Genomic DNA, 14,834 nt, shown 5'->3' on the forward strand with positions numbered 1-14,834 from the left:
TTATTTCCTGTGAGACAGCTCTCGCTGCCTCAAGAGAGCACAAAATATCATAAAGGACTCCTCACATCCCGATCATGACCTGTTCCAACTGTTGCCATCAGGCAAGAGATACAGGAGCATTAAAACCAGGACAAAAAGACTAAATAACAGCTTCTACTCTGTTGACATTTCATTTCCACCTCCAATTCAATTCATTTTTATATTTCATGTGCAATAACGTTTCTACCTGACTTTTTAATTGAAGTGAAATATTTCATATTTTGTATTATATTTGTCTAATGTGTTGTAATATGTCAGTATATATCTTCTTTTAAGCTAGCTTTTTTAAGATAAAATAGTATTTAAGATACCTCTCTGGCTCAGATATTTTTCAGCCTCCTGTCTATTTAAACGATTTAGCCAATCGTATGCTTCGTTTACATCACGTGACCCAAACCGGAAGAAAACAGTGCCATTATTTCCTGGTGCACGGACAGTATCGGCCATCGGTCAGATATGTCAGCACCTGCAATGGGGACCGCGAAAGCAGCTCATAGTGAGGCGAGCCACAAGAAGAAGAAAGGTCCTGGCGCGCTGGCGACCGCCTACCTGGTTATTTATAATGTGATAATGACCGCGGGGTACGTGAGCTCAGGAGATCGTGGGGGAATGAAGGGGACGCTGTTAATCCGCGCTGCCATTCTTGCAAATGACAATTTTTTTCCGCTTCCGTTTGGTTCCGTTTAGACTACTATTTCAGAAATTGTGTTTAATGACTATTTAAATAATCTGGTTCATGCCATAAGTTATAAGTTAAAATAAACATCTATTTAGAATATTGATAATAGTCATTAATAATTACTAGTAAGAATTGCACCATCATCAGCAGTCTAAATTTTACAGGCACAATTGTTATATTAGATAAAAGCCAAAGCTAAGATTCAGTTTAATGAAGTAAGTGAAGTCTGTCATTTGGGATTGATATTTCCCTACCGAATTGCTGGTACCCCATGTTGGACGTGCATTCTTGTTGGTCTGGGTTTTTTGCTGCTGCTGCTTTTCTGCGGTTTGTGTGAGTGGAATTTTTTAGGTAGACTTTGTAGAATGGCGTGGGAATGAATTGGATAGAGATGGTCCTCAACTCCAGTGCTGGGTATGCTAAACGCGTATAAAATTGGGTGTTTAGGGTGGTAGTAGCCTAGTAGGTAACACACTCGCCTATGAACCAGAAGACCCAGGCTCAAATCCCACTTACTACCATTGTGTCCCTAAGCAGTGTCTCCAGGGGGGACTGTCCCTGTAACTACTGATTGTAAGTCGCTCTGGATAAGGGCGTCTGATAAATGCTGTAAATGTAAACGTAAATGTAAAATTAAGTGATTGTCAGTGATTCGCAGCACAATGAAATGTGTCCTCTGCATTTAACCCATCACCTTTAGTGAGCAGTGCGTGGGGACAGTGCTTTGCTCAGTCTTGGCGGAACGGGATTCGAACCTGCAACCTTCTGATTATGGGGCCCCTCCCTAAACTGCTAGACCACCACTGCCCCTTATCATTATCATCATATTTCAGTCACAAACCTACTGAAGAGAATCATCAAGAATCATCAATGTAAAAACCTAAGACCAAATTTTCTGGAGATGTTCTTGTCATTATGATGTTGCTCTAGTAAAAAAACTGATCAATATTGAATCATACGTTTTCATAACTGAATTGTTAATTACATTACATCTCAAACAATATGAGGACCATTTCTGTAGAGCTTACATGAAGGTAAATGTAGCCAGTCATAGTCCCCTCACAGAAGTTAATATTGTTCCAAGACATGCCTAATTTCAGTTTCAGTATGCCAGCTGATCGGCAAGTTTTGTTAAAATCTGTGAGACTTACAGTCTCTTTCAAGGCTATAATCAACCCACTTTTATGTACCCTGTGCTCCTCTACCTTTTTTCATTAAAGATTTGGACATTGGCCGGCTACATGGCCCTGCAGATGTGGTTTATAGACAGCTAAATATCGGTGAAGGTTCTCAGTCATTCAGGTCATGGTTATCTCAAAAAAAGTTATTTCAATAGCAACTGGACTTCTTATGGATCTTTGACAAACCCTGTGGAATCCTGAAGTTGGTGATTGGTGGTCACCTGTGGGTTGTCCTTCTCCTTGGCTTTCACGTATGTTACAGAGACCACCTGAGCCAGAGAGTGAACTCCTGGGTAGAGATGTAAGATCTGCATTGGAAGTGGGTGATGGATTATGTCTAAGACCGCCTCCTCTGTTTAGTGAGGGTCATTCAATATTGCAGTAAACTGCTTCTCTCAGACAGCTGCATGAATGGAAGCTATACCAACAGAGCTTTAAACACAAGCATCTTAAAATCTTGCAAGATGCTGACAAAAAAAACAAATACTTGACTGTTTCATTGTTCTCTCAATGTGGCTGCAGTTTAAAATTAATATGAGCATGCAACTATGACATCAAAAGGCATTTTCCCATTAAAATTGAAAGCTAAATGAAAAATTCTAGACTTCTAAATTAGTTTGAAAAACCCTGCAATGTTACAGCAGTTTTTTCTACGTTGATGGTCATGTTCTTGTTGGCTTTCAGATGGCTGGTCATTGCTGTGGGTCTGGTGAGAGCATATCTTGCCAGGGGCAGCTACCACGGCCTCTATTACTCTATAGAGAAGCCACTCAAGTTCTTCCAGACTGGGGCACTCTTGGAGGTAGGAGCTGCAGGTTATCTGTCTGTCTCTAAGGTGTGTGTGTGTTGCCAAACATCCTTACAAAGACAAGAAAATCCACATTTTTTATAAAAGTGGCCACATTCTGGGTGGCCATCACAAGAAGATACACTGATCAGCCCCGAGTGTCTTTTCTGCAATGTGTGTCAATGCTGTCTGAGAGAGAGAGAGAGAGAGAGAGAGCATTGTCACTACAGGAAGTGGACAGTACAAGATAAGAGTAGCAAAAGACAGCCCAGACACTGTCGACTGTATAATATAAAAGTTCACTGTACAAATAAGCAAATAAATAGTCCTAGAATATGCAAAAACAGTGAATGTGAGTTGTAAAAAAAATATGTCTGCATATAAATAAAATATATATTTGTGAGATTTTTCATATATACAGAGTGGATCGATATACACATATTGCACTTAAGAGAAATGTAGATGGTGTACTGGATGTGTGTGTTTGTGTGGTCAGCTGTTGTAGAGTCTGACAGCGATTGGCAGGAAGGACCTTCTGAGTCTCTCTGTCCCAGATCGTGGATGCCGCAGCCAGCCACTGAAGGAGCTGCTCAGCCCTATCAGGGTCTCCTGCATGGGGTGGGAGATGTTGTCCACCAGGCATTACATCTTAGCCACCGTTCTCCTACCTCCACTGGGTCCAGAGGGCATCCTAGAACAGAGCTGGCCCTCTGGATCAGCCTGTTCAGTCTCTTCCTGTCCCCAGAAGAGATGCTACCTCGCCAGCAGACCATAAAAGATGGCTGAGGCCACCACAGGGTGATAAAAGGTCTTCAAGAGTGGACCCTGCTCTGCCCTTTCCTGTAGAGGGCATCAGAGTTGTTAGTCCAGTCCAGTTTATTGTTCACCACCTGGATGTTCAGTGGTTGTAGTGGAGGATGTTTGTGCCTGTGGAAGTCTTGGTCTTAACAGTGTTGATCTGGAGGTAGTTCTGCTGGCACCAGTCCAGAAAGTCCCTGGTCTGTTTGCTGTACTCCCTGTCGTCTCCATTTGTGATGGTAGATGGTAAAGAGGAATGGGGCCAGAACTGTTCCCTGTGGGGATCCCGTACTGCAGACCACCCTGTCCGACACACAGAGTTCTCACATACTGTGGTCGGTTAGTGAGGTAGTCCAGGATCCAAGTTGTGAGGTGATGATTCACTCCTCTGTGCTCCAGCTTGTCCCTCAGGATTGTTGGAAGGATGGTGTTGAAGGCACTGGAGAAATCAAAGAACATGATTCTCACAGTGCTCACAGGAGTCTCCAGGTGAGAGAGGGAATGATGGCATCATCCACTCGAGTGCTAGGCTGGAAAGCAAACTGAAGCGGGTCCAGTGATGAGCTCACCAGGGGCCAAACCTGAGCCAGGACCAGCCGCTCCAGGGTCTTCATCAGGTGGGATGTCAGAACCACCGGCCTGTTGCTGTTAAGGTCCTTGGGATGTGGAGTCTTTGGCACTGGTACCACACAGGAGGTTTTCCAGGGCTGTGGAACTCTCCCCAGCCTCAGGCTCACATTGAAAATGTGCTCCATCACTGCACACAGTTGATCTGAGCAGGACCTGATGACCCATGAGCTGATGCCATCTGGACGTGCTGCCTTTTATGACTTTTTATCTTCCTTAGTTCCTTCCTGACCTGGATGATCGAGACAGACAGGCTGGAGCTGTGTGCTGGAGGGTTTAAAATAGAAACTTCATTAGTGCCCCCACTCTCCGTATCTCCTGTTCTCTTTCTATCTCTCTCTCTCTAGCCGTATCTCCCTTTCTCTCACTATCTCTCTCTCCTTCTCTCTTTCTTTCTCCCCTTTTTTCTCCCTTACCCCCCCCAAACATACTAAATTGATGAGTTGCATGAATGAAGCTCTTCAGCTCAATTTCCTTTTGTGTCTTATTTACGTGATTAAATGTATTCTAACCGGTTTCTCTTCTCTCTTCACAGATATTACATTGTGCTGTGGGTAAGTCCTTGCTGCCTGAATGTTTGAGTCTAATTGTCAGCTCTGACAGAGCGATGTTTCATTTCAATGTGCTAATGTGATCATGGATTGTTTGCTGAGGTGGCATCCAGGGTTCAGAGTCCACACCTTCTTATCTCGAATCTGTCAATATTTCAAATTGTATTAAAGGTCCCCTAATAGAGTCCCCTAGCCTGTCTATGGACCTGCAGTGGCTATGGTGATAGATGTAAAGCGTGTTTTGGCCATTCTGCTTCACCGTTCAGATGGTCGGATCTGGAATTTCCAAGATTATCTTCTTCGACTGTCATGGCTTGAAAACGTATGAAGCATTGCTGTTGCTTGGTGACTGGATGTAAAAATGAGCACAAATCTGCTTGCGAAGATTTTACTAAACCGACACGACTTCCTGTCTGCACCAAACATTGTGGTTGGTGGATGGTGTTGATGACGTCATTTCCGCGAATGCCAGCTCAACTTCTATAGGTTGCTCTCCTCCTCGTCCCGCCTCTCTGCTGCTTTTTGATGAAGTGCTTCGAGAGGCTGGTCATGAAACACAGGAAGACCCTGCTGCCCTCCACCCTGGACCCGAACTGTTCCACTTACAATGGCATCGCCACCACCCTGCGTCTGACCCTCACCCACTTGGACAATAAGGACACATACGCATGAATGCTGTTCATAGACTTCATTCAACACCATCATTCCTCAGCACCTGGTCAAGAAGCTGAGCCTGCTGGCCCTCGATGGTTTTTGTGAGGAGAACATTTCCTGGAATCTCAACACTAGCTCAACAGCGAGGAAAGCCTAGCAGCATCTGTACTTCTTGTGGAGGTTGAGGAAAGCCCATCTCACACCACCCATCCTCACCACCTTCTATAGAGGAACCATTGAGAGCATTCTGACCAGCTGCATCACTGTCTGGTTTGGGAACTGCAAGACACTACAGCAGATAGCGAGGACAGATGAGAAGAAAATCGGAGTCTCTCTTCCCTTCATAATGGACATTTACAACACACTGCATCAGGAAAGACACCAGCATTGTGAAGTATCTACACACCCCTCACATGCACTCTTCACCCTCCTACCATCTGGAAAAAGGTACCGAAGCATTCGGGCCCTCACTGCCAGACTCTGCAACATCTTCATCCCACAGGCCATCAGACACCTGAACACTCAGAGACTTTACACTGTGGACTGACACGCACACACACACACACACACACACACACACTCTACCTCTGTTCTATTGATTAATATTATCTGTCTGTAATATTATATATTAATGCACCGTTCCATTTTGCACAGCAGTATTTGCACTATATTACTTTGCACATTAATTATTCATTTCACCTGTTTAGTGCTGTCTATCTCATTGTTGTCCAATTGTTTTAGTTAAATATTACTCTTGCACTGCCTGTGTCCCCTGTGTGCACTTTATGTAGCCCAGTTTGTCTGTGTTGCACACGTGCTCTTTATGTCAGTATGGAACGTTCTTTAAATGTTACATGTAGCACCAGGTTCCGGAGAAACGTTATTTCTGTGTTCTGTCTAACATGTATGTAGCTGAAATGACAATAAAGCTCCGTTCACTTCACCCACTTCACTTTTTTTGGCGAAAGTGAAGTGATTGTCATTGTGAAACACAGCACACACAGTGACACAACTAAATGTGTCCTCTGCTTTTAACCCATCACCTGGGTACTTTGCTCAGTGGCACCTCAGTATTTGAACTGGAAACCTTCCAACTGCCCATGTGATAGTGTCTGTACATCAGTGAGAAGTTTGGCGATGCAACAGGAAAATGATCCTGAAGCTCAAAGCAGAATGGCTTCAGAAAAACTAAATCTGGAGTGGCCAAGTCAGAGTCCAGAACTTAAACCAACAGAGATGCTATGGAATGTACATAAGACGTCCAGAGAATATGACAGAGCTAAAGCAGTTCTGCTAGGACGAATGGTCCAAGATTCTTCCTGAACCATGCGTAGATCTCATCCACAGATACAGGAGGTGCCTGGTTGAGGTCTTTGCTGACTTAATAAGTCCAACTGTTCACATACTTTTTCCACTTACATTAAGAGTTGATTATTGATCTCAATTAACCCGTTTTTGGGGTTATCATTTTAGGTACATTTATATTAGTCGATACCCTTGACTTTATGTACTTCTGGTGGTGTTCACTTGCATTCTGGGACTTACAGAACGTAAGTCTGGATTGCTTCGTATTGGATGCTTCAAATTACACATTTACAACTTCGCCTATTTTGAAGATTGATCACATTTTATGACAAATGCAGAAAACCATGAAATTCAAAAGGGTTCACATACTTTATTTCACCTCTGTATCTAGACAGTTTGCACCATATGTAAGGCCACAAGCACCAATGTTGCTATTTTTGCGCTATGGAGTGAATGGAGAATGTCAGCGAGAATGTTTTCTTATAGTCTAGGACTACTCTCAATCCATGAACGTCAAGGACAAAAAGTTCATTTGCTGCCTAATACAGTTGCAGTCAGAAAAAAACACTCATGGACACGAATGCTGCCACTTTAAATTCAATGTGTTCTTTATATTCTATTCATATTTGACTCAAATTCACTGTTGCTGCTGTAACCCTTTCTGTCTCTTCAGGTATTGTGCCATCCTCTGTTGTCCTCACGGGGTTCCAGGTGATGTCACGTGTGTTTCTGACCTGGGCCGTAACACACAGTGTCATAGAGGTAAATACTGCAGATACCGGTGAATGATTACAGAAGGATTTCTGAGCAAATATCTTCCTGACATTTTTTAACTATATTTTCAATGCCCAGACTTAAATTGAATGTATAAGTTTACAGTTTTGAACCTCCAGTTCTTCCTGTATAAATCCTAAGGAATATAAATATAAACTATATATAATATAGTGTTTTACAGAAGAGAAATGTGTTTAACATATTATTTGGTTGCCTTTGGGTTGCTAAAAGAAATGAAAAGCAAACTTTCCATTGCTGGCCTGAACACTTCTGATGGTGTTCACTTGCATTCTCTTGGATGCCTCAGATTCCAGCATTACACTATCCCCTATTCTTTCCCCCCTTTCTGTGAGTAGGATCAAGTCATGTTTCTCTTCCTGACATTGCTGAATAATTGTGGATTAACAACATTCCCCAGTTTACTGGTTAAAAAATGAACATTTATTAGTTTAACAGCCAATGTTTACCCATGCAGGCCCACCAGTGCTGAAGTGTAAAGTTCTGTAAGTCTTTCCTCGTCCCTGTGGAACGTGCTTGAAATGGAAATGGCCAATAACAGCATTGTTTTTGAGTTTTCGAGTGTAATATAACTCCTCTGATGGCTCGGCCTTGCATCTGACATGCACTGGTTTGGATTAACACCCCTTGGAACTCTGCAGACAAGCTGTGTGTGTCTCACTGTGACAGTGGGTTTGTGTCGTAGGTACAGAGTGAAGACAGCGTGCTGCTCTTTGTGATGGCCTGGACTGTAACAGAGATCATCCGCTACTCTTTCTACACCTTCAGTCTCCTCAACCACCTGCCCTACGTCATTAAATGGGCCAGGTGAGGCAGTCCAACCTCACATTATCATCATACAATAATGCTGCATTTATCTTTTTTTGGTAGAATAAAGACCTTCTAAGAATCATCTCTGCAAAATCGAGTAAAAATATGTGGTAGTAAATTCACCATATAAGAATACATGTAACAAGTATAACAATTCAGTACTCATTGATTACTTCTGCTAGTCTCTTTTCCCCCCTGTCCTGTCTGGCTGCATAAGCCAGCAGAATCATGATCTATATGCATGTTGTGAAATGTTTGATTTATTTTTAATATTTCTGGCAGAATTGATGGGGAAGGGGCATATTAGACAGAAAAAGGGGCAGGGCACATTTTGAGACCTACTTCAACATACTGCAAGTAGTTATGACAGAATTGTGCAATTTGTAGGACACATTTATCTTTTTTCCATTAAAATGAGATGTTTGAGCCTAATGATGTGTGCAAGGCATTAGGGGATTTTTTGGGATCAAGCTGCATCACATTAGTACCCAAAGGCTCCTAAATAGGGGTGTATCAATACACAAAACCACAAATTTGATCTCAGGTAAATTACTTAACGTTAGTAGTAAAAGAACATTCCCACAATATGGCTTATTGAGACATGTAGCTTCATTATGGTTAGGGTTAGGGTTTTTTTTCCTGCAGTGCCATGGTCATTTCAATTTCACAAATATAATTTAATACAAGGAGCACATCATTCCACCGTGGTTACCACAGCCTTACAGTATGTTTTATCTCCATGGGAAATCCTATAAATACTATTAATATTCCTGCTGTTTAGCAATGACTGCAGATTTCATGGTTTAAGTTCAGCATTATATGAATCAGTCTTCGCATATTCACCGCAGAAGCATGCACTAATTCAGCCGCCTACTCAGGAGGTCAGTCTGAAATTCTGCTGCTTACCAACATACATATTCAGCAGTGTGACCTGTCACACACACATTTCTAGCATCTTGGTAGACGTAAGTTCCATTGGAGCATCTTGTTGAGTGACAGAGTAGTAGTAAGTGAGGCTACTTCCACCTTTTAATGTGAACCAACCTAAAAGGGTAGTTATTATTTTATATTAATATGTTTTATTATATTATATGCTTTATTTCAAACATTTTCTATGATCAGTTGGTACAGTGCAACTATAAACAATATGACAATTTTAACAATTCATTCTTTTCTTTTTGTGCATAGATACATAATCATATGCTTTTGTATATTGTCACAGTTTTACCAGATAAAATAAATAGTGAACAATTCTGTAATTTGAGTTGACTGAGGACATGTACTTATGTCCAGGTACACTTTCTTCATTGTTCTGTACCCCATGGGCGTGACTGGTGAGCTCCTGACCATCTATGCGGCGCTGCCGTATGTCCAGAAGACTGGTCTGTTTTCAGTTACACTGCCCAACAAATACAACTTCTCCTTCGATTACTACACCTTCCTCATCCTCACCATGCTGTCGTATATCCCACGTGAGTAATTCCACCTCTCGTCTGCTGGCTTTACAAATACTAAACCCTGGTGTAGGTCAGCATTAACAAGGAATTGGGAAAATGTCATATTGGCATTGATTGGGAGGGACACACCATTCGTGTGGTGTATGGGGAGTGTTTGTTAATGAAATGAAACTGTTAGAAACCAGAAAGAATAGCATGTACTGTATTTTCGAGAGGAGTCTGCTTTTTGGGTGAAGCCACCTTTGGCCCTCCGCTATTGAATTTCATGCACAAGACAGCAAATGAGGGTGATGAGTTGAGTGAAATTGTGTATGCTCTCATTTTTATATATTCAAATATTCAGCATGGCCAACCTGACCTGTCTGCAGTTATACAGCTTCACTATGCAACACACTGATGCAGATTCTGGAGCGCCGGTGTAATATGTTTAGAATTTATTAGTAATATGATGATTGTTACTATAAAATGTTTTAAATGCTTAAATAATGCTGCAATTCTGTGAAACCCTGACATTGTTACTTAAATTCATATTCTGTCTCATTTCTGAGACTAACCAGTAAGATAATTCTTCATGTATCATTTCAACTGTCAAGCTGCTAAAAGTGTTAAATGGTTTTGCTGTGTCTCTCTCTTTCTCTCGTTTGCCACAGTCTTCCCCCAGCTCTACTTTCACATGTTGCGCCAGAGGAAGAAAGTCTTGGGCCACACACAGGACTACAGTAAAGTGGAGTAAAAGACCTTGGGCTACTCTACAGAGCAGATTGGCTATGTAGAAGAATGGGAGAGCAAAGAAAAAATGCCTGGCTGTTTAACTGAATAATAAAAATAATTTAAGAGCAAAACGTCTCACCCTAATCCAACCTTTCAGATCTGGAGAATGGTAAAGCACGAATAGGGCTGTTAATGGGCAAAATGTAATGGGTCACTCCTTTTTGAGGCTGCAACAGAACCACAAGATGCGGCTGGTTTCATGATGCTGATTGAGGCCTCTGGTCATGACAGATGCACAACAACAAAAATGTCATTGCCAAGACAGGAGCCACCAGTCAACTGTCAATAATCTTTTAAAAAAGGTTATAGCAGCTATTACTAATTATGTCTGTTTCTTGAATTACATCCTTTTTACCAGCACTTTCCTGATCGTGTACCGTATGTACTTTTTGATTGATAAGGCTGCCTGGTTTTAATAATGTGTTCAATATAGTGATGGTTCAGTGTAACTGGAAATGGAGCACAAGGTCTTTTGTCCAATGATTCAATTGACAAAAATAAATCCCTTGCCCTGTTTTTCCTTTGTATTATTTACGTTTAGTCATGCATTATTATTTTTATGTGTGTTTTAGTGCTGTGCTGTTTAGCACTGGTGTGTAATCGCAGTCTGGTTCGTGTTCTGGAAAAGGGAGTTTTGCAGAGTGCACAAACATACAATGCAGTAACATTTCAAGAAAAATGACAGCTATAAACAGGCAAAACCTGATCGACTGCTGATGTAAGGAATTATGTACCATGGTTTCGCAAGCTCTGGCCAGAAGAAGGAAACGTTAGGTTACTCGATGTAACACCGGTTCTCTGAGTGAGCTTCTAAACATCAGCGTACGTGTGCGGAGGTGCTGTCACGTCAAGTCGGTAAAAATGAATAAATGTGTGGGGTGTAGCCCAGCTTGCAGAAGCACCCCTGTATAAAGCCCAAGTCGTGAGAGTCCTAGTGGAATGAGTCCTAAACCAACTATCATGGCTGATTGCCTCCATGTAAATTCGCGTGTACTGGACACAATTAATACAACCTCCGATCTTCTCCTGAAGTAAACTGAGGGAGGTAAAAAGCGCTCAGCTCCGCAGCACTGCAATTATAAGCAGTTAGGAACAAATGCAGGGTTAGGTAAGAGCACAGTCCTAGCATTTCCCAAGTTCATGCAGGAAGGGTGAACAGAAAATACATGAATCTCACTCGCTTCGCTGAGGACAGCGCGAGAAGCAAGGAGCAGGGACTACAATGGGACTACAAGCTAAAGCACCAGGCGTAGCCTTCATAGAGCCTACATAAAGCGGCACATGAACAATCCCAGAATTCACAAAAAGTGTCCTCAGATGACCTAAGCGTCCATCGTGCCCTCCACCCTGACTGTGAGATCCTGAGTGGATATGGGAATTCCAAAATAGACATGGTGGGTACTATTTCCCTACAAATTCTACTTTTCATGTCTCATGTCTAATGGGTTTGGACTTGTTCAGCAGTCTGGGATTTTCACGGATTGATGTGGATGGTGCCACTATTCTCACAGTGGGCTCACCCTGGCCATTTCTTTTCACTGGCCTGGGCTGTCTCACCGCATTTAACCACCAGCCCCTCCAGCCCCTCAAACCAGATGTGCGACTGCTCATTCAGCCATTGTGCCGCCTCCCTCTGGCACTCCGGGATGAAGTCACTGCAGAACTCAAGAACTCAGTTTCACCACACCCTGTCCGTGTCCGCTCTAGAACGGCTTACCTCAAGGTCAATGTGACTGAATAGCACACCACGCACACTAGAGATCCACCTATGACCACTCTGTGGAATTAGAGGAGTACACAACCTCATTCACCAGCTACATGGGCAAGCGTCTTGAGGATGTCACTGTCTGCAAGACCATCATCAACATCCAAACCACAAACCCTGGTGAAAATCAGGGACTCTGCCTTCCAGTCCAAAGACAAAGAGGCTTATTCTACAACCAGAGCCAACCTGTCATGGGCATTAAGGAGGCAAAGCGAGCTTATGTAGAGAAAATCAACAGCCACTTCACGTCTTAAAAAGACACACGATCCAGACCATCACGGGCTACAAACCAACATATCAGGCCTGCAGCAGCGACCCCACCCTGCCAGATGAGCTGAATGACTTCTTTGCACGGTTTGAGGCAGAGATCAGGGAGCCACTGAGGAAATTGACTCCCTCTCCCAACAACCAGGTTCTCTGTCTTTCCACGGGAGACGTCAGGATGACCCTCCGCAGAGTCAACCCATGGAAAGCAGCAGGACCAGACAACATACCTGGTCGGGTGCTATGGGAGTGTGCTGATCAGCTTGCAGATATCGTCACAGATATCTTCAACACATCGCTGAGTTCAGCCGTGGTACCTACCTGCCTCAAAAGGACCAAGAAGTCAACTGTGTCCTGCCTCAATGACTACCGGCCCATAGCACTCACACCCATCATTATGAAGTGCTTTTAGAGGCTGGTTCTAAGGCACATGAAGACCCAACTTCCACAGAATCTGGACCACTTCAGTTTGCCTACCGGCCAAACCGCTCCACAGTCGATGCAATCTTATCTGCCCTCCTCACAACCCTCCCCCACAAAGAAAGACACTTATGGACTTCAGCTCAGCATTCAATACTGTCATCCCTCAGAAGCTGATGAGGAAGTTGGACCTGCTGAGAATAAGCTCTCCACTCTGCAGCTAAATCTTGGACTTCCTAACAGACAGGCCTCAGTCTGTGTCTATAGGAAAAAACACCTCCAAGGTCCTCAGACTGAGCACACAGGGATGCTGCTAAGCAGAGTGAACAGCAGTGGGCTGAGCAGCATCCCCGTGGGGAACCACAGGTCATCTGTCCTTATCTTACTTGATCTATCTGCTGCCTTTGACACAGTGAACCATGAAATTCTTCTCACCACACTCTCAGATTTAGAAATTACAGGACCTGTACTAAATTGATTCACCTCTTATCTTCAAGACGTCTTTCAAGGTATCATGGGGATGTGAGACATTTGTCCTTTCTACGGTAACCACAGGGGTTCCACAAGGCTCTGTCCTTGGCCCCCCTTCTATTCTCAATATACACTCACTCACTTGGTCACATCATCCAATCACATGGATTCTCTTATCACTCCTACGCTGATGACACCCAGCTATATTTATAACCACTCCAGATAGTCCAAAATGCGGCAGCCCTCCTCATCTTCAATCAGCCAAAATACACCCACATCACGCCTCTTCTTACCTCTCTCCACCGGCTCCCGGTAGCTGCTCACATTGATCCTTGTTGCTGCCCACAGGGCTGTAAATGGAAGTTCACCCTCTTATACCAACACACTACTAGCTACACTTCTGCACGTCCTCTTAGATCTGCAAACGAAGCGAGACAGAAAATTCCCTCTTCACGGGGTCTACGATCCCAATCAACTCTGTTCTCCTTTGCTGTCCCTGGCTGGTGAGACAACTTGTCCTGCTCCATTCAACTAGCCGAGACTACCACCACATTTAAGAAGCAGTTGAAAACCCACTTATTCAAAAAGTATTTCAGACAAATGTAACACTTACACACGCACATGCACACACACTGCACAAAATTAATAATAATAATAATAATAATAATAATAATAGCACTTAACAACTTCCGAGCATGTTCTTCATAAGTTTGTAAAAGTAAAGTAAAGTAAAGATAAAACCTCTGGTGGATTGGTGCCAGAGCAACAACCTGACTCTCAATGTCACCAAGACCAAAGACATGGTTGTCAACTTCAAAAGAAACCGACTGTCCCCACTGCACATCGATGGATCTGCTGTTGAGATCATCAGCAGCGTGAAGTTCCTGGGTGTGCACATGACAGACGACCTCTCCTGGAGCCTCAACACCACTTCTACCACAGAGAAAGCCAAGCTGCACTTTCTCAGGAGGCTGAAGAAGGCCAACCTCCTCCCATCCTCACATCATCCTCACCGAGGGACCATTGAGATGTTCTCTGCTGCTACATTACTGTCTGGTACAGGAACTGCACTGTCGCTGAGCAGAAGACCCTGCAGTGGATTGTGAGGACAGCAGAGCGCATCATCACGGTTCCACTTCCACCATCTCCCAGCTCTAACAGAAACACCTCATCCATCCAGCTCGGAACATAATGAAGGACTCTCACCACCCCTCACATGCCCTGTCTCTGAGATGTGATCTCTGCACATCTCAGCTCTTTTTACACCTTTCTGCACATTTTGCTCATGTTTGTCTTGTCTTGTGTGTCCTGTTTGAAATATCCTACATGATGTCCAGTTATGTCCTGTTCAACCTGTTCATTGTACAGAAACGTTGTACTTTTCTCTTAAAGAGATAATGTACAGTATTTCAGTTTTAGTTTAAGTTAATATAGTTTAGTTTAGTATGAATATACATATATAG

At 43.2% G+C, this 14,834-nt stretch overlaps 1 protein-coding gene across 2 annotated transcripts; it reads left to right on the top strand.

Annotated features, from left to right (window-relative positions):
• Positions 1-435: 435 nt before the first annotated feature.
• On the top strand, positions 436-10,967 carry hacd2 (3-hydroxyacyl-CoA dehydratase 2). 2 transcript variants are annotated; one of them, XM_028992008.1, is made up of 7 exons: positions 436-562; positions 2,584-2,701; positions 4,647-4,665; positions 7,295-7,383; positions 8,099-8,220; positions 9,517-9,695; positions 10,331-10,967. In XM_028992008.1, the coding sequence occupies exons 4-7, from the start codon at positions 7,336-7,338 to the stop codon at positions 10,411-10,413; spliced, it is 432 nt and encodes a 143-aa protein (XP_028847841.1). In that variant the 5' UTR covers positions 436-562; positions 2,584-2,701; positions 4,647-4,665; positions 7,295-7,335; the 3' UTR covers positions 10,414-10,967. The 2 variants fall into 2 exon arrangements, with proteins under 2 accessions (XP_028847841.1, XP_028847840.1); XM_028992007.1 differs by having other exon boundaries at positions 450-620.
• The last annotated feature ends 3,867 nt before the right edge of the window (positions 10,968-14,834 follow it).

Source organism: Denticeps clupeoides, chromosome 9 (genome assembly GCF_900700375.1).
Source record: "Denticeps clupeoides chromosome 9, fDenClu1.1, whole genome shotgun sequence".
NCBI classification, from domain to species: Eukaryota; Metazoa; Chordata; class Actinopteri; order Clupeiformes; family Denticipitidae; genus Denticeps; species Denticeps clupeoides.